This window comes from Natator depressus, chromosome 9, assembly GCF_965152275.1.
Source record: "Natator depressus isolate rNatDep1 chromosome 9, rNatDep2.hap1, whole genome shotgun sequence".
Taxonomy (NCBI): domain Eukaryota; kingdom Metazoa; phylum Chordata; order Testudines; family Cheloniidae; genus Natator; species Natator depressus.
The window spans coordinates 9,056,021-9,077,070 of NC_134242.1; the positions used below are offsets into that span (position 1 = coordinate 9,056,021).

A 21,050-nucleotide genomic window follows, 5' to 3' on the forward strand; every position below is an offset into this window, starting at 1 on the left:
ATGAGGTGGTGGCCTTGGAAGGAATAAGAGAATAGGTAGAATAGGAGGCAGGTGGGGGAATTTTGGATGTGCAGGGCTGCAACTTCCCCCAGCTCCAAGGGGAGACCCTCCTTCCTTCCCAGTCTCAGCTCTGTGGCAGGGGAGAGAGGGCATGTCACATTAGAAATGTAAGACTACTGCTATTAAAATGAGTTGTGCGCTTTTATTTGTATAACTTTTTTTATGGAGCACTTTTATCCAAAGCACTTTACAAGAATTAGCTAACAGTACAAACATTTGGAAATATCAAGTGGTCTGCAAAAAAAAAAAAAGTTTGAGAACCACTGATCTGTAAGCTACTTTTAGGCAGTCTCAAGGCTGTCAAATATGTAATAAAGAAGCATGTAAGGAGTTCATAAGGGTTAGAGATTTTAATATTAAAAGTATTTTATACAAGAAAATGTATAATTTCACCCCAGAGTTATGTTTTCAAGGGGTAGGTGTCTCCATCTATTAAGGGACATCTACTCCCCTCAGGATGCAGGATTTACACCCATACACAACAGATTTGTTTAAAAAATAGAAGGGGTAGTTGTCTTCTCAGTACAGGTTAAAACTAGACATATTTAAGACACTTGTTCCTGTCACTGTTGACAAACAGCTTAAGTAACATTTTAGGAGTCTGCATAGTAGAATGAAGTGACTGATGTAATTAACACCCTACTGCATCTTTAGCTGCTATGATAGTTAAGTTTCCAAGACCCTCACCACTATGAGAGGACAGCACATACTAGAACTCAATTAGTGGCATGCAGCCCCTGCTCATTCTTCATCCAGCTGTGTCTTTCAAGCCCTATGAATGATGGGGTACAGCTACAAGTGTGAAGCAGTGATTATGTTAAAATAGCAAGTGTGTGGTTCCTAAAAATGATTTTCAGTTGTTTGGCAGTCTATATTATTATAAAACCACAAAAATAGATGTACAGATTGCAGTTTTGAGAGAACAGCAACATCAATAAATCACTCAGAAGATCAGAAGTGAGAAATTCAGCTGGCACAATTTCTCCCTGAAGAACTAGCCATTCTGAGTTAGCTGCTGCATCACAACAGCACAGAGACTGATCAATTGCAAGTACTCGTCTGCACCATCTGTCAAGCATTTGTCTACCTCCTGTAAATAGAGACACAAGTTATAAACAATCCCATTAAAATTGGAAAGAGGTTCAGTGCTTTGAAACTGATTAAGTTGGAGAGGGAGTAGCTATTGCAAAAAGTCAGATAAGTTTTCCTGCTGAGAACTGGCATTTCTACTGAGATTCGTGAAGATTTGTAGCTTGAAGTGGAGCTGCGGCTGTTTCCTGCACCATCCCATCATGTAGGCAACAGTGGGCAGACAGAAGTTACACACATCTTCTTGGGAATGTTTCCATGTTCTCTGCTTCATTGTTATCAACGTTAGTATAGAGTAGCTGGTGTTCTTGAAAAGGGCCATGGATACCGAAACAACGTATACCAGGGACCCACTGGTACAGCAGTGGGGTAGGCAGGAGGGGACACTTAAGTGGGCAGGCAATGATGGGGGAGCCATCTGGCAGTCTCTCCTCCCCCTCCAGCAGGCCGGGGGGGGGAGGGGGGAGATGACACTCTGGCCAGGGACTCCTGGAAAAATGGGGGGGGCATGTAAAATGTGCACCCCTGCATGCCCACCCAGCACTGGCTCTGCTTCAGCCAGGGAGCAGGGTCAGGGGCTTGGAAGCCCCCTTGCCCCAACCCCACTCCCTCACAGGAGGTCTGGGCAAGCAGAGTGGGGCAAGTCCCTGACCCCGCTCCACAGCTGGAGCACCAGAGCTGGGCAAGCCCCATCCGGAGTACTGGGCAGGTGGTGTGGGGCAAGCGCTGGGTCAGGAGCAGAGCCAGGATTCCAGGAGGGTGGGCCTCAATGTTAAGTGGGTGGGCCACAGCCTACCCATATCTGTGGCAGATTCGTCCCTCATCAATAGGGGAACGTGTTCCGATTCACATCGGTTGGCATATCCATCGTTTGCAATTTACAGTACTGCAAACGACAGATATGCGGATCAGGATTGACGTGATTCAGAACACGTTTCTGTATTGATGCACGATGGATATGCGAAATAACGGTTAAGGGGGAGACAGACATACCAGGGACCCTCTCTACAAGCAACTGAACTCAAGGGATTCTCCATGAACCCTGCAACTTCAGCCCATGAACAGTGACTACTCATAAGATAAGAGTTAGCTGCTAGCACTTACAACAGTTCTGTAACAATCCTTACTGAATTTAGCAAGCACACCTCCATACATATGCCATATTGATTAAACAGCTTATCTGTCATTTCCTTTTTGGTCCAAACACAACACCTTTAGTCCACTTTAGGAAGTTGTAGTTCTAGTTCACAAAGTTTGTTTAAATAAATGCATCTGAATAAGGAAACAAGGATTGAATTAGAACATTCAACCGGGAATTATGAAATCTGGGTTTGAATTACAGCTCTGCAGACTGATCTTTGGCATCTCATCTTTGTCTCTATGCCTCAGTTCTGAGTGCCCACTATCTGTCCTCTACTGTAGAAAGATGGTGCCTATCTCTAGCAGTAGTGTTGAGAAACTTAACTTTTAATTTGTAAAGGTTTGAGATCTGTGGTGGAAGATGTCAAGAACCTCAGCACTTTTCCTCCCTCTTACAGCAAAGAGCTTTTTAAAAAGTTAACTCAAATTCAGATTCTGGGATTCCAATTAATAGTACCAGGGAGCTACAGTCCCCACACCTCCACAGGTGCTGCATCATCATCAACCATAGCAAGGGGAACACAGTACTTTGAGCCAGTGTTCCCTCTAATTTTTCCCCACACACATGTGGAATGAGTTTTGTTATGTGCACCAATATGGAGGTGATATATTGGTGCACATAAAATTCATGTGGTGGGGGTGGGGCTGAGGGGTTTGGAGTCTGGGGTGGCTCAGGGCTGGGCAAAGAGTTGGGATGCAGGGCTCCAGCTGGGGGCGTGGGCTCTGGGGTGGGGCCCAGGATGAGGGGTTTGGGGTTCAAGCTGCCCTGGGGCTACAGTGGAGAGAGAATGCTCCCCCAGCTCTCTCCCCCCACAACAGAACCTGGGCTGGTGGGGAGAGGCACCTCTCCCCGCCGCTGCAGCTCTGAGGCTGCAGCGTAGGTGCTTGGGTCTGGGGAGGGGTGCCCCTCCCCCAGCATGTCCTGGCTGGGCAGCTTCCCTGAACACCTGCATGGCACTCAGGCTGCTGTGCGGCCATGAACTCATGGCAGGGTTCCCTGTTATGCAAGAGAGCAAGCCGCAACTTATGTAGTTTCCAGGGAACTGACACAGGAGTTAATCAACCCAAGGGAAGAGGCATTTGGTCCAAATCAACAAAGTTTAAAAGAAATCCTTTACCTTGATCTCTTCTCATTTATCTATTGTAGAGAGAAATCCCTATTTATAGAGATATATTTCAAGAAGTGATTAGCTCAATATTTGGCTCATCAGAAGTAGTTTAGCCTTTTTATAATCAAGAAGGGGCACAAGATCTCAAGTTGCCGTAACACAGGAAAGTCTCCTGTTCATTTACATTCCTTTAGAGATGGCTACTTAATTTGCACATTTATATCCTCTCAATGCATCTAAATGCACCAATGCCTCACCCCACGCTTTTTAGGGAAATATACCAGTTTGACCAAATTAAGAATTCATCCACATCAACCAGCACCTCAACTTCTTTTCAGCCTAATGGTATACATGTAGAACATGATAGGGAATGAGACCCAAACAGCTGTGGTGCACACAGGATCAAGCCAGAGTTAAGTATTTTGGGGGAGGGGCGGGGGAAGGAAGCACAGGTAGGAAGTACCAGTACTAGTTAACTGCTGCACTAACAGATGAAGTCAAGTTAGAGACTTACAGCAAGCTTCTCTGCAATAAGAGATTTCTGCTTGTCAGGGAGATCCTCTCTCTCAACAATATCATCATGAAGCTGGTTTATAAGCTGAGCAACAGCATACCCTTCATTTATCAGATTCTGTAACAGGGAAGAAGGAATGGAAACAAGGTAGCATTAGTCTGAATTTAAAGCTTTTAAGTAGTGGTAGTCAGTCATCGACATGCGGGTGGGGGCGAGTAATATTGAAAGTGACACTATCAAGTCATTAAGACCACTTTGAAGCTGTGACTTCTGTTAGGGAGATACATACATAAACTCCTGTTGATTCAATAAAGTGCAAGTTTTCAAGAAAAAGGTCCTTAAACCAAGCTGTCAAATAGTCATGAACTTTACCAACCAACACAGAAGAGTTTATTCATTTCATATTAATAAAAAACCCTGTAGTTTACTCAATCAAAATAACATCACTTGCCTTGGGCAAGTAGAGTTTTGCAAGGCTTCCTTAACTTCATAAAAAGCACTGTTTTTAGTAAGGAGGCTATTGTCTGTGCCATATCTAATGCATAAATATTGTCACAGGGTAGCAAGAAAGGGTGCTGAGCAGTGTTTCATGCAGCCAAGCAAGTAGGAGTAGTAGTTTCTGGACCAAACAGGAGAGGGGCAGTCTTGTTTTGCTGTATATGGTAAGTAAGTTATAACTAAACTATATTTTAAGTACTAGATATTTAAACAAATCTGTAATATTTAGAATTTGGAGGATGGTACCACCGCATTGAAATATTGCAACAGATCAAATCAGGGCCTGATTAAGACATAGGCATTACAGGGCCATGCCTAGAGTGCCATGTACTGGAGTCACATGATTATGTCAATCCAATTTCATTACAAACTAAGTTCTAAACCTTATGGTGATAAAGGAAGCTTAGAAAAATATCAACAGTGCCTAACCAGTGCAGTGATGTTTGCACTAGCTCCCATCTCTCTAGAAGAAAAACTGTTCCATGCATCTCTAAGGGTTGTTAACACCAAGCCTCACTGTTGTGGGAGGCCATGCCAACACCACCTTAGAGGACCCTGGTAAGAGTGCAGTGGGTTCACCTATACTGCCCCTCCTGAGAGAAAAGGGGACTCGCCCCTCATACCACTGCCAGTCCTATGACACACCCTCCTCCTCCCTAGATCATGGACTGCCTAGCGACTGGGTCCCCTTTAAATGTGACTTCTACCCCAACAAAGTGCTGGGGAACTAAAATTTACTTTAAAAATATATGACCTAGCAGAGTTAGATTTATTTTTTAATCTTAACCTATATACAGATAGTTTGTTTTTTCTTCTAGTGAAGTGTACTCACTGCAGTTTGCCAGCTAGGCTTACCCACAGTGTTCCACAGAGAAAATGAAAACTGAAGGCACTCTCCACAGATTAGACATTTACACCCAGCATTTCTTGCGGTACACACTGAATACTATTTCTAGATGATATGAATGAAATAGTGAGGTCTAAAAAGCGTTGGTGGTGATCAACAGAAGATGAATTTGCTCAAGTCATAGATTAGACATAAGAACAGCCATATTGGGTCAGACCAAAGGTCCATCTAGCCCAGTATCCTGTCTTCCAACAGTGGCCAACACCAGGTGCATCAGAGGGAATGAACAGAACAAGTGATCCATTCCATTGCCCATTCCCAGCTTCTGGGAAACAAAGGCTCGGGACACTTCAAACCATTACCCATTTTGGGAACACAGTCTTCAGCAGACAGTGGTCTCACAGGAGAGCCAAGAAGAGCTGAGTTTGCCTCACAAAAATTCTTATTCTCCACAACTGAGCAGGACACCTTCATACATTGTCAGTTTAACTCAGAAGTCCATGGTCAAGTTAGCAGGGAAAAATTTCTTGTCACCTTAAAGTAGTGCTCTCCTTCAGATCAAGGCTTAGGTCACTCAACTGATTAAGGTCAGGAAGCTTGTATTACATTTGCACCATAATTGGCCTCAGCAAATAGTTTTCAATTTCAACCTGCTAACAGGAGGGCTATTAAAGTTTATCCACTACTGCTAGCTCAGAGCCAACAGCATATCATTTTAAAACCAAAACCCCACACTTCAATTGTTTTGAATTCACACTACAGAATGAGAGAAGACATGCGAGCAACTCTACCTTTGCTACAGTTTCCAGTTTTTCAAAAGAGCCACTTTGACAGGCAGATAGTAGTCCATCAATTGTTTCCTTAGGGACAACCTACAACAGAAGTGACATATACAAAGCATGCACATACTGTCCAAGTGTCTGGGTACATTTACAACTTAAAGAGTTTAAAAGTTAACTGCTGACTAAGCCATGACCCCAGTTCAGCACCAGAACAGTAAGTATAGACTCAGAAACACTACAGCTAGTTACCAGAACTGTCCCTACATAGATAACATGCTTCCCCACCCCCCCACAAGCTTCTCCCAGGCAAAGGTTGAGCAAACAAATAGGTTTGATATTAAGATCATATGAGATGGGGAGAAGTATGCATTGATATTAGTATTTTGTTCTTGATATTAGGAACTGTGAATGATACCAAGCTATTTTAGTGTGACTACGTGGGGCATCTACTTTAACAAATGGATCAGTCTTTATATATTTTTCCAGGGTCCTATGGTTTGGAACACCAAATAGTTTCTACCATATTAAGCAGCATGGATATGTGAAAACAAGCAATTATAATTAGCCTGAAGCAACTAGATCAATCAGCAAATCAGAAGAGAGGAGAACTGTTACAACAGATTAAGTCATTTAACTCAGAAAGCACTATTAGCTTTTTCTTTGGACACATTATTCCTGCAGCCTGAAACCGCAAATTTCTCTTCACTCATGGAATTTCTTTGAAAGTCTCCAGTACCAAGGCTACCACTAGTCTGCAACAGTAACATATGAGCAAGATCTTAAATATACTACCTAGATGCAAATTAGGTTCCTCTGATTTTTAGCAGATTATGTTGAAACTGAAGCTTTATGCTCACAAGAGCACAAACATTAATTGGAGGGTCTTTCCCTATCATTACAATATTTCATTTTCATGTTCTTCAATTTCAACTGGATGGTATTTTGAAAGTGCAAGTTCAGCCATTTTTGCATAGCTGGAGATACAAAAAACTAATTATCTTCTATGAAGTTGACCGGAGGGAAAAAAGATTTATTTAAACTTGACTTGAAAAACATGCATGGAAAGCAGTTCTGTTCCCTTCCTCTCAAAAGGCAAAAATGCATGGCTCCAGAAGGGCTAGTGAAACTGTGCTATGAGGGTAGCACATATAAACACAAATACCAAGTGTCCAATATGAATATCCTATTCACTTCTCAGCTCCTCTCTGCTCTTATTCTTGCTTGAGGAGATAAGTGTTATTTTGCCATAGCAACACTTTCATACTGAAATTTTAGTAATTTGGTCTTCCCTCAAGTTTCTACTGTTCCTGTCAGCATTCCCTAGCTAGTAATCCTAGAGAAAACTTAAATTGCTACAAACAAAAAGCCACACAGGTCCTTACAGGGACACAGTCAGCTTGTGTAAGTTAAACAAGAACTAGAATGGTTCTTTGAGCCATTCCCCTGCAGTATTTCCAAACCAAACTTTGCAGCACTGTGCTAGTGCATGAGAACCTGAAAGTGCAATTATTTGTTCAAATGCCCAACCTAAATGTGCAAAAAATAAAGTGCATAATTGATTAAAGTAATTTGTATTTAAAAATTCAGTTTTAATAATCTAAAGGTAAAAATCTAACTTACCAGTGTTACCAAGTGAAAATACTTAATTTTTCTGTTTGTACAATATTGCTGAGTTTACTGCTAAATGCAGGTACTTGTCATTTGACAACTGTAGACTAAGAATTAAATTAATTTTCAATATTAAGTATAGTATCTTACATAAGGAACAAATTGGAGTGAAAATCAGTTACTGAAATCGTGAAGTGGCTGAACAGATTTAGGGAAGGGATGTATTGAGTAAGAGCATGAAATGTTTACATAGTCACTTTTCTGACCATAACCACAATGTCACAGGAGAAACTAAGCAAAATCATGTATCATGATAGCCTACCCCTGCAATTTCGGTGACAACCTTCTCTGAGATCTCTTTCCCACCTGTTAATCGAGTAGCACTTTGAAGAAATGTGATTGCTTTTCTTAAGTCTCCTTCTGACACTTTAACAAGACAAGATACTGCCTGAGGAATAGTGAGAAAAATGACAAATTATATTTTGTTAGTTAAAAATCAAGTACACTTTGTGGGCAAAAGTGATTTAAAAAATATCACGTGATGCCCAAGGCTGCAGACAGAAAGCAGTATGCAGAAAGGTTGCTTTGTGACTTCAACATTTCATATAAATACCAGAGATGTATGTGCATACACTGCATTTATATTAGAAGCTGTAACAAGGATGCACTGCAGGATTGATCCTGCACTTCGCATGTAAGGTAAGCAGAATGCTGCGTATATAAGCTCACAGTAGAAAGCAATGATCAGGAAAACCTGATCTTGTATTAATGAATAGAGGGCTGAGCACCCTGCAAGTTACTCCTGTCTTGTAGCTGAAGCGAGGGCAAAGAGGGTAATGGACAATTAAACACCTCATTTGCATGGTAGGGATCATGCTTAACACATGTCTCAGACTAGTCTCCTCCCATGCCCTAACCTGTGTCTCAAGTATAAGGGAGCTGCTGCACAAGAGGACTGAATTTTCCACTCAGTGCAAAGAAATTATACCTAATGGTTACTCATGGGCACAACAGTAAGGTTTAGTCTTCACTTGCATGTGTTGAAGCACATTCCCTGCTGCACACACTCCCCCAGAGTAGTCAAATCAAATCCAGTATCTATTCCAGACATATATTCACCTTAACCAACATTTGCTTCAATACAAGGATGTAACAAGCATGACATCAGCTGGCTGTATAGTCAGCTTGAGCAGAACACTACTGTTGAGGAAAGAGTGCCCATTATACCAGGTAATTTGTTCTTTATATTCTAAAACTATAGTTCTGCATGAATTTAAATGAATTCAGAGGGTTTTCATTTTGAAGCAAGTTTATGAATGTTTCTAAACCTAGTATAGTGGAGCTATAAGTCAGATAGGAGTAGTAGTAATTCTCTGGATGTCACCTGTGTTAGCTAGTATAAAAAAAATTCACATGGGAAACACAAAGCTTGAATAATAAGTGAAACCCGGGATGTATTCATCAATATGCATTCATCCTGTATTTTCTATTTAATGTTAACAACTTCATATTGATATTGTGACAATTCTAGGTTGTAACATGGCTTCACTTTAGTGGACTGAGCATAGAGCCAGAAACTCAGACTGTTCTAATCCTTGTTCTGACAGACTTTTCTCCGGCCTTGGTCATTGAAACTGTTACCTCATGTGTGTAGTTAGGATAATACTAAAATTAGCTCATGTACTATGTTTAGTAATAGCTATAACCAAGCAGAATGGGCATGGGTAATGCCTATTTACTCCTTTCACTGCAATGTAATTATGACCCGATAAAGCAATGAACCTATAAGTGACGATAAAGCTACCTCATTGCTAACTTTCACATTTTCCTTTTCGGAAACAGCCAGTAGTCTCTGCTGTTGGATTTTATCTGTCAGGGGCTTGAAACGGAATTTGGAGCATCGAGATGTTAAAGGTTCAATTATCCTAGAAGAAAGGAGGAAGGAAAAAATATTGATGAGTCTGTGTAGAGAACTCCTCAGGAATCTATCAGCTTAGATTACTAGAGCAGTAAAGCAAAATAGAGTTTCAAATTGTAACACCTTAGTGATAAAAAATGAATTGCAGATCAAACCCTTCAGATTTGTTAGATCTTTTATTTATTTCCACAGCTGGAGAGCTAACTCCTCTCAAACTACAAGTTAAATAGAAAAGTTTGCAGTAGTAGAGACAAAACCTGGGAAGGCAAAGAAAACCACACAAACCTGCTGATGTAATTACAAATAAGGCAGAAGCGTGTCGTTTTTGATTCTTTCTCCATAGTGCGTCTCAAGGCTGCCTGAGCTGCTGAAGTCATAGAGTCTGCTTCATCCAGGATCACAATCTTAAAAGGAGGACAAACCTTACCACTAAAAAAATAAATGCCCATCATCCAATTAAAACAGAGTTCATTGTTTTCAAGTATGTGCATTAATATTTAAAAGTCAAAGCTTGTTGCACAGTACTACCACTATCTATAGGTAATATTAAAAAAGAGCAGAAGTAAAGCGGTATGTATTACCTTTTGCTTATCTACCATTTGCCAAAGGACTAGCAGTTATAGGAAGGGCAATTAATATTTTCACATTTCTTATCTCCAAGCCTTACACTTGAGAACACGGCAAGATTCCTCTGCTGAAATTCTTATTCATGCTTTCAATTCCTTCCTATAATAGTTAATGCAATTCCTTCTTTTGCAGGCTTCCTTAATCCCTGCAGGATCTTCTAAAATTTAGAAATTACAATGGCAGGTTTATCTCAGTACATGAGATGAGACTATTTCTCCTTCCAGCTAGTCTTGGGCTTCTGTTACCTCTAGTTAATCACACTCTTCTGCTCCCTCATCCATATGGGCCTCTCCCTAGCCCCAGAATCTCCATAACAAATTATCAACTGACAGAGGTTTTGTATGAGATACATTGTGTTATGGACACTAGATAGAGGTGTGGGTTGTTTTTTTTTAAAATCACAAGCTATGAAATTTGTTCCTACACTAGCTATTCACTCATTCAACATTTGCTGTCACATGTAGATTTGGTAATTCAGTGTAAGACTAGATTTTTTGGAATTGCATCCGGTATCCATACAAATTCTCCCCAGTGACTTTACGGCAAGTTGCACATGGATGAGAAGGGGAAGACCCTTTGGCCTGCAGTTTTGCTCAACTTCAGTTATTCCATAGTGACTCAAAGCTTAACTCTGCAATTAATTAAAATTAACCTAAATGAATCTATGACACCCTTCATTGAGAAATACAATCCATCAGATAGTTGGCTTTGATCTCTTGCTTACTCTGAACGACTTCCAGACACAGTTAGCTGAGCAAATATCTTCACTTTCTCTCGAATCACTTGTATTCCACGTTCATCAGAAGCATTTAACTCAAGAACTCTCTGTCGGAACAATTCAGGTCTGTGAAGAGTTCAAAACATGTTGCATGAGCTTCTAACGCTTGTAATGCCTTATTAACAAGCAAGTGACTTGATTACAGTCTCTAAGCATCTACATGGGGAACAAATATTTAATAATAGGCTCTTCAATCTAGCAAAGAAAGGTATAACACAACCTAATGGCTGGAAGTTGAAGCTAGACAAACTCAGACTGGAAATAAGGTATACATTTTTAATGGGGAGTAATCACAGGAACAATTTACCAAGGGCTGTGGTGGATTTTCCATCACTGACAATTTTTAAATCAAGATTGGATGTTCTTCTAAAGAGAATGTTCTAACAATTATTTGGGGGAAGAAGTTCTATGGCCTGTGTTATACAGGAGGTCAGACTAGATGATCACAGTGGTCTCTTCTGGCATTAGAATCTATAAATTATCCAGTAATCATTCAGGTTTGTGAGGATTTTAATCTGTAGTATTATTAATGCTGCTTTACAGTAACTATCCTGCTAACGGCAGAGTATATGTTAAGAGTTCATTAAAATTCTGGTCCTGTAAAAGTCTAGAATTCCATAGTCTAGTTTATACTGAGGGCTTCCGATTTTCAGTTTTAACAAACACCAATAGACTCCCCCAATACAAAAAATGAAATCTGTGTTTACACAGTAAACACCAAAAAGCATCTGAAACCATCATTTGTGTCTAAGCTCTCATCTACATGCAGCAGTAATGAGGACTGGGGTTGTGATTTCCAAAGCACACTAATTAGTCTGCGTAGACCCTGCTGGTGCGCACTAAAGGTTACCTAGCGCGCTTTAACATAATGGAGTCTGAAACAGTACTATGTTAAAGTGCACTAGGAATCATTACAAAGATTGTTCATTACAGAATATATAAAGAGAGACCCAAAATCTGTGCTTTCTGGACATCTACATAAAACTCAAATTGCTAATAAACCCCAAAAATCTGAAAACAGAAGCCCTATTTATACCAAGTACCTTGTCCCCTAGAATATGGAAAAATTGAAACATGAAGTCACACCACTGCTCCAGGCAAAAACATTGAGAAAGCATTCAAGGTCAAGGACACTTGATTTTTCTGTGCTATGTCTATTTCCACAAATATTCTGTAAATCAAGTTGTACAGTAACTTGTAAAATCCTCTGTTGCAGCCACCAACAGTGCTCTGCAGTTGTCATGCTTCCAGGAGCTATGCTGCTAGAAGACTTAATTTGATACAGAAAGTGCAGCTAAAACAGGACATCAGTCACAACAGGCCACTTTAGCGAAGATTGATCAACAGTTGTAAGGTTGCAGAACCTGAAACATCTATGCTCCAGAGAGAGTTTGAATACTAATTAGGAGTTTTCTTCCTAGTGTTAATTTAGATTATTGGTAGTTCTCTCTCCTCCTACACCACGGAATTTGGATAAGTAAGAAGAAGAACAAAAGATGCTATGTAACTCACACAAGAAGTCAAACTAGCTAAGATTCCTGTGGCATTAGATTTGAATGCAGGTCAACCAAGCCTCTTATTTTAGTTATAACCCTTTCAAAAAATCATCACACAAAAGCCACAAAAAAGGAATCAATTAATGCACACAGAATTTAAGGAAAAATAGAACATGCTGTATTATCTACTATATCACAAGTTTTTAAAAAGCGGTCAAAAGCAATTGCCCTCCTCCTCCTCCTCTTCCCCGCCCTCAGATCCTTCCCATAGTCACCCCATTAAGAGTTTAGCTCAATAAAAGTTTCACAACACCCTACGAGGAAGGTATGGAAGGGAAGGCAACTGTGGTCCAGTGACTGGGAATCAGTAGACCTGGGTTCTATTTCTACCTTAGACTCCCAGGGAAGCCACAGCCTGCACCTTAGTTTCCCCAACAGTATAATGGCAAGAATGATATTTATCCATTTTTGTTAAGTGCATTGAGATCTACAGATAAAATTCAAGTTCAAATACTAAACTGATTTTTTTTTATCTTTGTGTAAACATTAAAAACAATATCAATCTTCAGTTTCACTAGGGTTTATACGGAATGTTAAATCAGAAAATGAAATGAAGAAACCACCTAGGTTCACCATTGTTGAAGGGGCATGGTTGCATGATTTGAATCACAGCACTGACTGAGGCTTCACCAATAGACAGCATAGTCAGAGTCCAATGACATGATCAGACAGTAGAAAAACCCTGGTGTGAACACAAAGTGGTATAACAGACAAGTACACAGATATCAGAAAATCGTTCAAAGGTGAGGAGGATTTCCAGACAGAAGTGGATCACCACAAAAACTCCCATCCCTGCTCTCTCCCTTAATATAGCATCAGATGTTTTACTTAAGTGGTTTAGTGTTAAATGTAATATTGTGGGGAGGGAAATCTGTTATCACCAAGAAATACAAGTTTGGAATACACAAGCAACAAAGAGAAGGCTCAACTCAATATTAGATTCTTATAGACTAGAACACCACAAAAATTGGAGCAGGTAGTGACTAAAAGTGTCACAGGGTGGCAAGCTTTTGGAACACTTAGTAAATACAGTTAGATTCCAACTTACCCATAGAGTTCTCTGGCTAATGCCAAAATAGTGGAAGTCTTTCCAGTTCCAGGTGGGCCATAAAACAAGAGATTGGGAAGCTGTAGTAGCAGAAAAGGGATGTTTTACAGCACAAGTTATTAATTCAAAATATTTAATGTATAGAACTTTCACTTCACCCTTTACGCTCTATTGGGAGTTCAATAGTAGAGTGAGAGAAAAGGGACTGGATGCCTGTGCAATACAAAGCCTTTCAACATCTAGGTCATTAGGCACTGTAGCTAACAGTCAAAAGAACAAGCCAACCCATTAATGATAAGGATATGTGAACAAGTTGGCATTTTATGATACTAACACATGTTCTATCAAAAGTGATACCCTCACTCAGGAGGGTACTTGGATACAGTGTCTTCAGGTCAGGATTGAGGCACACTGCTATGACAGCATGGGGGAGGTTTGCAATGGCTCTACCTGGAATGTACATGTGCTGTTTGTTTTATGCACTTACGCATTTTTTTTTTTTGCGCCCTAGGACACAAGAGTCCCTTCCAATCCATAACAAACAAAAGGGCTGAGCTTCTCAGTCAGACTTGATATTTATAGTCGCAAATACATTTTTTTTTTAAAAAGATAGATGCTTTGTAAAAAAGAAATCTATTCCACAGAAGTAAAATGTTTAATGGTTAAAAGAAAAATTAGATAGTCCCATAATTAAAGTACATACCAAGTGTTCTATGTTGTTATAATAGATTTGCATACAGTAAAACCATGTATTTAAATATAGATATTTATATAAAGCTTCAAGTGCTTAAGTGTATATGAAAAACACTGAACTGAATTTATAGGTTGAATTCAGATGTCATGTTAAAACTTTTTAGGAGGGGACGCTTTTTTAAAGAGATAGTAAATTTTTATATATAAATAAAACTGAGCGTGAAACATGTAAACCCTCGTCTCCTCTAAAAGGGACACTGTCTAGAAGTTATGCCTTTGACGGAATCCAAAGGTTATTCATAAACACAATACATACTAACTAGTTAACAGCTTAAGCTTAGGTCAAATTTAAGACTAAACACCCTTTTTATATATTTGATCATCTACCCTAATTGTCAACATCCTCCAGAACGTTTTAGGATTGTACTGAGAAGGGGAAACATTGTGAGTGTTAGTTCTCATAAGTGAATGGCTGAAGACAAGAGCACTGTATTGGCAGTCAGACACTCTGCAGACCTTTGTGTTGGAGACATACACAGTAATTTGACCCCAAATCACTAATCCACTCTCTGCTAGTCCTGTGAATAGGCTTTAGTAAGTTTTAATGAGATTCCACGTTTTACTAATTCCACTTAAATACACTAAATCCATACTCTAGACTGTTTGTGCTTCAGTTTCACATCAAAATTATCACCAGCATTTACACTGCTGTCTTACAAAGTATATCCTAATCCTTTATATAACGTAATGGCAGTATTTTTGGCAGAACTGTAACCTGATCCAGCCACGCAGGTTTCAGCACTTGCCAGTAGTAAACTATGATACCTGTAGGCATCTTATCTGGATTATGGGACGGTTACAGCTACTGGCAAATTACATATCATAATGCAAATCCTAAATCAGTTTCAGAAAGTTTAACACACAGCACATTCTCAAAAGCTGGACAAGAGGAGATGAAAACTAAAATGGCAGCTCTACAATGAGCCTTCTAATATGCAGCCTCCAGAGACCCAGTTAGAGCACTGAGCATGCCAGATTATTATGGTTTACATTATTTATTCTTACCCACGCCAGGCACTGCAATGATGACAAAGAAACTACTCAAGTCCTCGAAGACAGAAACAAAGTTCATACACCACAACTAGTTAGGCTCAGACCTCTGCATGTCATTATAAACTGAGGTTGCTGAGAGGGTCTGACTTAGCTCTCAAATGCCTTCAGGGACCACTGGTGGTCTATGAAGTGCTGGCTAGTCACATGGCGCCAGTTCGCATTACCTAAAAGCCACGTTATATCCGGGAAGTAGTCAACTTTACCACTGATTATGTTATGAGACAGCAGATGGGAGGGGAAGTGGCCTACAAAACCATTTTGTTATTTAGACGTAGTCCACATTAAGTTTAAGGACTCCTGATCTAGTTATTCTTGGTATCCGCCACATAGCAGTACTGACTGGCAGCATGGGATGGAGAGAGTAACAGCCGTTTGTGGCCAGGAAAGTCATTTGAGAGGCATACCTCCAAATTCACTGGGATCCAGTCTGGAACAAACATCAGCAGTCTCAGGCTTTGGTTTAAATAATTCAGAAGAGTCTTTTATTGCAGTGTTATATCTTTGCTTATTTTAGAGATGTGAACTGCCAACTTTTGTTAATTCTTAAACTAAAGCTACTTAAATGATTTTGCCCTCTAATGGTTTACTGGTTTTGAGCAGTGTGACTACAACAAAATATAAAACCTATAACTATAAATAGGAGTTATACTTCAGCCTTTCAACACTGATGTAACTAGGATCATAATCCCAGAAACCTAGCTGGTCAAAGAGCCATAAAATATTTAAATAGCATTGCTCAAAATAGAACTGCCCAACCCACCACCTAAGTAACATTATGCGCTGCAGTATCACTATTATAACAAGTAGTGAAAGCATTTCATTTCTCACTGACATTAATATGTCCTAAATATACTCAGTACAATTGTAATGTTATTAAAATATGGTAGAATTGCTACTAGATTTTAAGAGCATTAGCTATACTGACCTGACAGTATGAGTTACTGGCATGTATTAAAGAACATACTTTAATCCATTAAACTGGTTTTACACAATTGTAAAACAAATTAAGCAGCACAAAGTTTACAATTTATGTATTTGTTTTCAAAAATAGGATGTCACGTGTGACAGATTAAATTTATAATTTCAGAAATATTTATAAAATTGGCCAAGAATGGAATTCTAGACAGCAAAGAGGATATAAAAGCTTTCACCCTCCACATTGCCAATTCAAGTAGCATCTAAGGGAAAAGTCATTACAATTCAAAACCTTTTTGAAAACTACAGAAAACTTATTTTATTCAGTATAATTCCTCGTGAATATGTCCACATCATAAAAAGACAACTTCAAACCAATATATCTGTCAGTCAGTTCAGAATCATTAGTGGATCATGAAAATGAAATTATCCTCTCAATTCTAAGTGGTCTTTATCTAGAACTTCACTGAGGCAGAAAAAGGTTGTCTGTGTGGGGAGGAGACTACTATCCCAGACCCAAAGCCCAGACATACAGCCCCCTGCTGGCTACATTTTCATATTCCTTTTACCTGTTTCCTCAAACACCAGGTAGAAGAAAAATGGCAACTGTTCATATAGATCACAGCATTTTGTAGCTAACCCCAGCAATGCGACAGACAGGCAAATTAAAATTACTCTTCACAGCACCTTACAAGTTACTTCTGTTTAACTACTTGTGTTTTTTTAAAAAAAAGCCACCCTCAAGAACTGCTCTCTGTTCTCAATTTATTTTAGATCTATACTTCAGTAAGATGTCAATACCTTTAAGCTTCCTTTGCTATTTAAGTGGTTTTAGTAAAACTGTACTTAATGCTTCTAAGGAAGGCTAATAAATTCAAAATTATTAGAAGTCCATTCATAAAAGTTTACTTAAACAAAAAACTGTTTTTCCCCTCTGCACCATATTTTCAAAGTTTAACGTTCAGAAGTACAGACTATAGCTAGGTAAGAACATCAAGGTAGCTGTGGTTCTTCCAATCTTGTAGGATTATGACGACAAACTGAGGGGAGAGCACCAATCAGTAAAGCTTCCAAGTTACACCATAGAGCTGCTAATTTTAGAATTGCTAGAAAGCTGGAAATGTCAGAAATATAGAATCATAGAAATGTAGGGCTGGAAGGGACCTCAAGAAGCCATAATTAGAAAGTTTTTTCTTAATATCTAACCTAAATCTCCCTTACTGCAGGTTAAGACCATTACTTCTTGTCTTATCTTCACTGGACATGGAGAACATTGATCACAATCCTCTTTGTAATACTGGAAGACTTATTAGGTCCCCCCTCAGTCTTCTCTTCTTAAGACTAAATATGCCCATTTTTTTAACCTTTCCTCATAGGTCAGCTTTTCTAAAGCTTTTATCATTTTTGTTACTCTCCTCTGGACTCTTTCCAATTCATCCACATCTTTCCAGCTGGCGCCTCACCGGCACTGAGTACAGCAGGACAATTACCTCCTGTGTCTTACATACAACAATCCTGTTAGTACACCCCAGAATCCTATTAGCCTTTTATGCAGCTGCATCACATTGACATTCATATTCAGTTTGTGGTCCACTATATTTCCCAGATCCATTTCAGCAGTCCTACCACTTAGTCAGATATTCCCCATTTTGTAGTTGTGCATTTGATTTTTCCTTCTTAAGTGAAGTCTTTTGCATGTGTCTTTATTGAATTTCACCTTGTTTAATTCAGATCAATTCTTCAATTTGTCAATGTCATTTTGAACTTTAAATCCGTCCTCCAAAGTGCTTGCAACCCCTCCCAGCTTGGTGATATCCTCAAATTTTATAAGCGTACTCTACTTCAGTGGTTCTCAAACTTTTTGTATTGGTGACCCCTTTCACACAGCAAGCCTGTGAGTGCAACCTCCCCTGCACATGGTGGGGCTGGGACTGTCTCCCAATTTTACAGCAAGCTATTGGTAACTACCCTGAGTATGAAACTCATAAGTCAGCAGCACAAAGCTAGTTCTCTGCTGCTACAGAACCATCAGAATTTTTTCTTGAACATGCTATGATTGATTAAATGTCTTTGTTACACTCACATCAGCTCCCTCTAAGGATTTTTTCAGCACAGCAACAACTTCCTCTTGGAATGCAACTTCATCCACACACTTCGGACGACTAGATGAAAACACAGTGAAGTGTATTTTAGTATCTACTAAAAATTCTCAATATCACTTTCACCCAAAAAAGAATGTTTTCCTTATAGGTTTCAAGGGGTGGGAGAAAGAGAGATTATGAAAAGCTTTGTAACAGAGTGACTGGGCAATTTTGTGCAATGCCTCTAAACTGCGTAATATCTTGCACAAAAATGCTAAAGTCACCCAGTTTCTCAGGAAGATGCCAGTCTATCTATACTGTAAACAGAAGTACTTTCCGAAGCACAACTACAATTTAGAGTCTAGAACAGCTTTGCTGCTTGAAAGGCTGGTGCCAAAATCTTATTAGAAAACATTGAATAGTTTGTGTCTTGATAAAATGCAGTTACGATCAGAGTAACACGAGTGCATACGCAAAAAACAAAAAAACCCACCTTACTGCTCCGTGCATCAAAGGCGCTGAGAAAACCTTTTACCCGATCACCACTGCACAGATATACACCTGCAGGTAGGCAAGGTGGATTCTACCTAGTTAGTAATTTACATTCTGACGGAAATTTGAGAGGCACAGAGACCTGGGCTCAATTTTCAACTTGCAACACTGATGGGGAGTGGGGGGAGAGCACCGTTTAAGTTCTACACGGAGGAAGATTTTCCCAAGAATGTCACTGGAAGAATGAGACCAGAGTCCCAGTTTTTTCCCAGTCCTTCCCCCTCCCCCCCCAGAAGGGCAGCTACCTCCTGGCTCCATTCTGCCATACTCAACACAGCCGCTCTAGTGCGGCTACACACTCTGCGACGCACACTTCGGGTGCCCCTTCCACCCCACCCCCCTCAGGCAGAAGTCACTCTCGGCCCTGCTGCAGTCTAGATACCCTTCGCTCGCCGCAGCAGCTCCGGATCAGACCCACCCCCCACTCCCGTCCCCCGCCGAAGGGCGCTTACTATTTCTCCACCCAAGGGATGGGTTTGAGCCTCTTGCCCTCGCCGCTGCCTCCCGCGGCGGCAGCCGCGCCTCGCTCCTTGGACGCCGGCGCTCTGGTGCTGATGGCGGACGGGCCTTTCAGAAACGCCTGCATGGCTGCTGCGCCTTGTCACCCTGCGGGGAGAGCCCCATACACTTCGTGTCACCCCCAGAGCAGCGCCCCCGAGCCCCGCCCTGAGGAGACGGGCGGGAAGAAGAGGCTGCGCACAGACTGAAAACGGGGGAGGGGTGGGCACCACCACAACCGGGGGGGGGGGGGGGAGAGAGACAGGCCCCGGGCCCACCCCTGCCCCTCGGAGTCCCCTCCCAGGAGGGAGGGAGGCCGCGACAAGCTAAGCTAAGCTAAGCTCAGCCCAGCCCCCCCCGGCATCCCTCGCCCACACCAGTAACCGGCCAGGGGAGCGGAACCTACCCCCCTCAGCAACAGCCGCCCGCCAACTCCCGCCAACCCGCTCTTTTTTTTAATGCGGGGGCGGGGCCGCTTCCGCTTCCGCCTGGGAGGACGGGCCCGAGACTGCCGGGAGGAGTCACCACCAGCGCCCCAGGTTATTGGTTATGGGCGACGCAGATACGTCACGTGATTGGATGGCCTCAGGCGCTGCCCCTGATTGCCCTCAACCAACATGGCGCAGGGCAGCGGCGGCGCCTGCGGTGCGCATGCGCGCAGCGCCAGGCTCACTAAATATGGCGGCTCAGGCCCGGGGGCGGTGGGGGAGACGTTGCGGAGATGGCGTGGCGTGGCGTGGCGGGGCGGGCGCTGGGGGCTTCGGTCTCCTTCGTGCTTCTAGCGCCCTGTCAGGCGTGTGCCTGCCGCCTGAGCGCACTGGGGAGGGGCTGCGCGGCGTAACATGGGGAAGGGGAAAGAGGTGGGAGACCCACGGGGTTCAATGCCCGCCTCCACCGGGTGTGACGGGGGCAAGGCGGCGGCGCTAGCCCCTCTGTGCCCCATGCGTGCAGTGGTCCCTGCCTCCCAGCCAGCTGGGAGGGTACAATGGTACACTGAAGAGCGGGAAGCGCCTGGAGAGCCCCTGCTGAAAAGCGATGGAATGGAAATATGCAGCGTGGTTAGAGAGGGACAAGGTGGGTGAGAGCTGTTCGTGAGAGACACCAGCATTAGTAGCTTATGCGCAAATAAATTGGTTAGTCTCTAAGGTGCCACAAGTACTCCTTTTCTTTTTGCGAATACAGACTAACACGGCTGTTACTCTGAAACCTGCTAGACACTAAAAATCATGCCCTGAGCAGAGACTCTGGATTTGTGGCATATCACAACAATCCGTAACCCACTTGCCCCTTTTTTGGCACGATGACTGCAGAGGAGTTTGTGCCTTGCATGGTCCCTTTGAATACGTGCCAACTACTTACGCTAAACAATCTGCTGCGCCATTCGTTTAGCTGCGACGCAGGGAGTACCTTTCCCAGACCCGAAGAAGAGCTCTCTGTGGCTCAAAAGTTTGTCTCTCTCACCAACAGATGTTGATCCAATAAAAGATATTACGTCACCCACCTTGTTTCTCGAATATTTTCATTATGTCATAGCATAATGCGGGTGTGAACCTGTGTGTCATGCTGCAGATGCACTGGGGCATGGCCCCATCATGGCATGTGGAGAGAAAATGCCCTTCTAGGG

At 41.6% G+C, this 21,050-nt stretch overlaps 1 protein-coding gene across 1 annotated transcript; it reads right to left on the minus strand.

Moving 5' to 3' along the window:
• Nucleotides 1-198: 198 nt before the first annotated feature.
• RFC4 (replication factor C subunit 4) lies at nucleotides 199-19,936 on the minus strand. Its single transcript, XM_074962902.1, has 11 exons — nucleotides 19,833-19,936; nucleotides 19,381-19,534; nucleotides 18,379-18,457; nucleotides 13,575-13,654; nucleotides 10,917-11,036; nucleotides 9,851-9,994; nucleotides 9,452-9,572; nucleotides 7,970-8,095; nucleotides 6,049-6,129; nucleotides 3,913-4,029; nucleotides 199-1,150 (listed from the first exon to the last, which is right to left on the minus strand). The coding sequence occupies exons 2-11, from the start codon at nucleotides 19,512-19,514 to the stop codon at nucleotides 1,055-1,057; spliced, it is 1,098 nt and encodes a 365-aa protein (XP_074819003.1). The 5' UTR covers nucleotides 19,515-19,534; nucleotides 19,833-19,936; the 3' UTR covers nucleotides 199-1,054.
• Nucleotides 19,937-21,050: the final 1,114 nt, after the last annotated feature.

What these genes read in the sequence shown, in the direction of transcription:
- RFC4 (XM_074962902.1), bottom strand. Translation starts at nt 19,514, where the DNA reads ATGCAGGCGTTTCTGAAAGGCCCGTCCGCCATCAGCACCAGAGCGCCG. An exon ending in GTGTCTGGAAGTCGTTCAGA is followed by an intron (nt 9,995 to 10,916) that starts GTAAGCAAGAGA and finishes TTATTTTTTTAG; the next exon opens with TGGTAAGGTTTGTCCTCCTT. An exon ending in ATGTGAAAGTTAGCAATGAG is followed by an intron (nt 8,096 to 9,451) that starts GTAGCTTTATCG and finishes ACTATTCCTCAG; the next exon opens with GCAGTATCTTGTCTTGTTAA.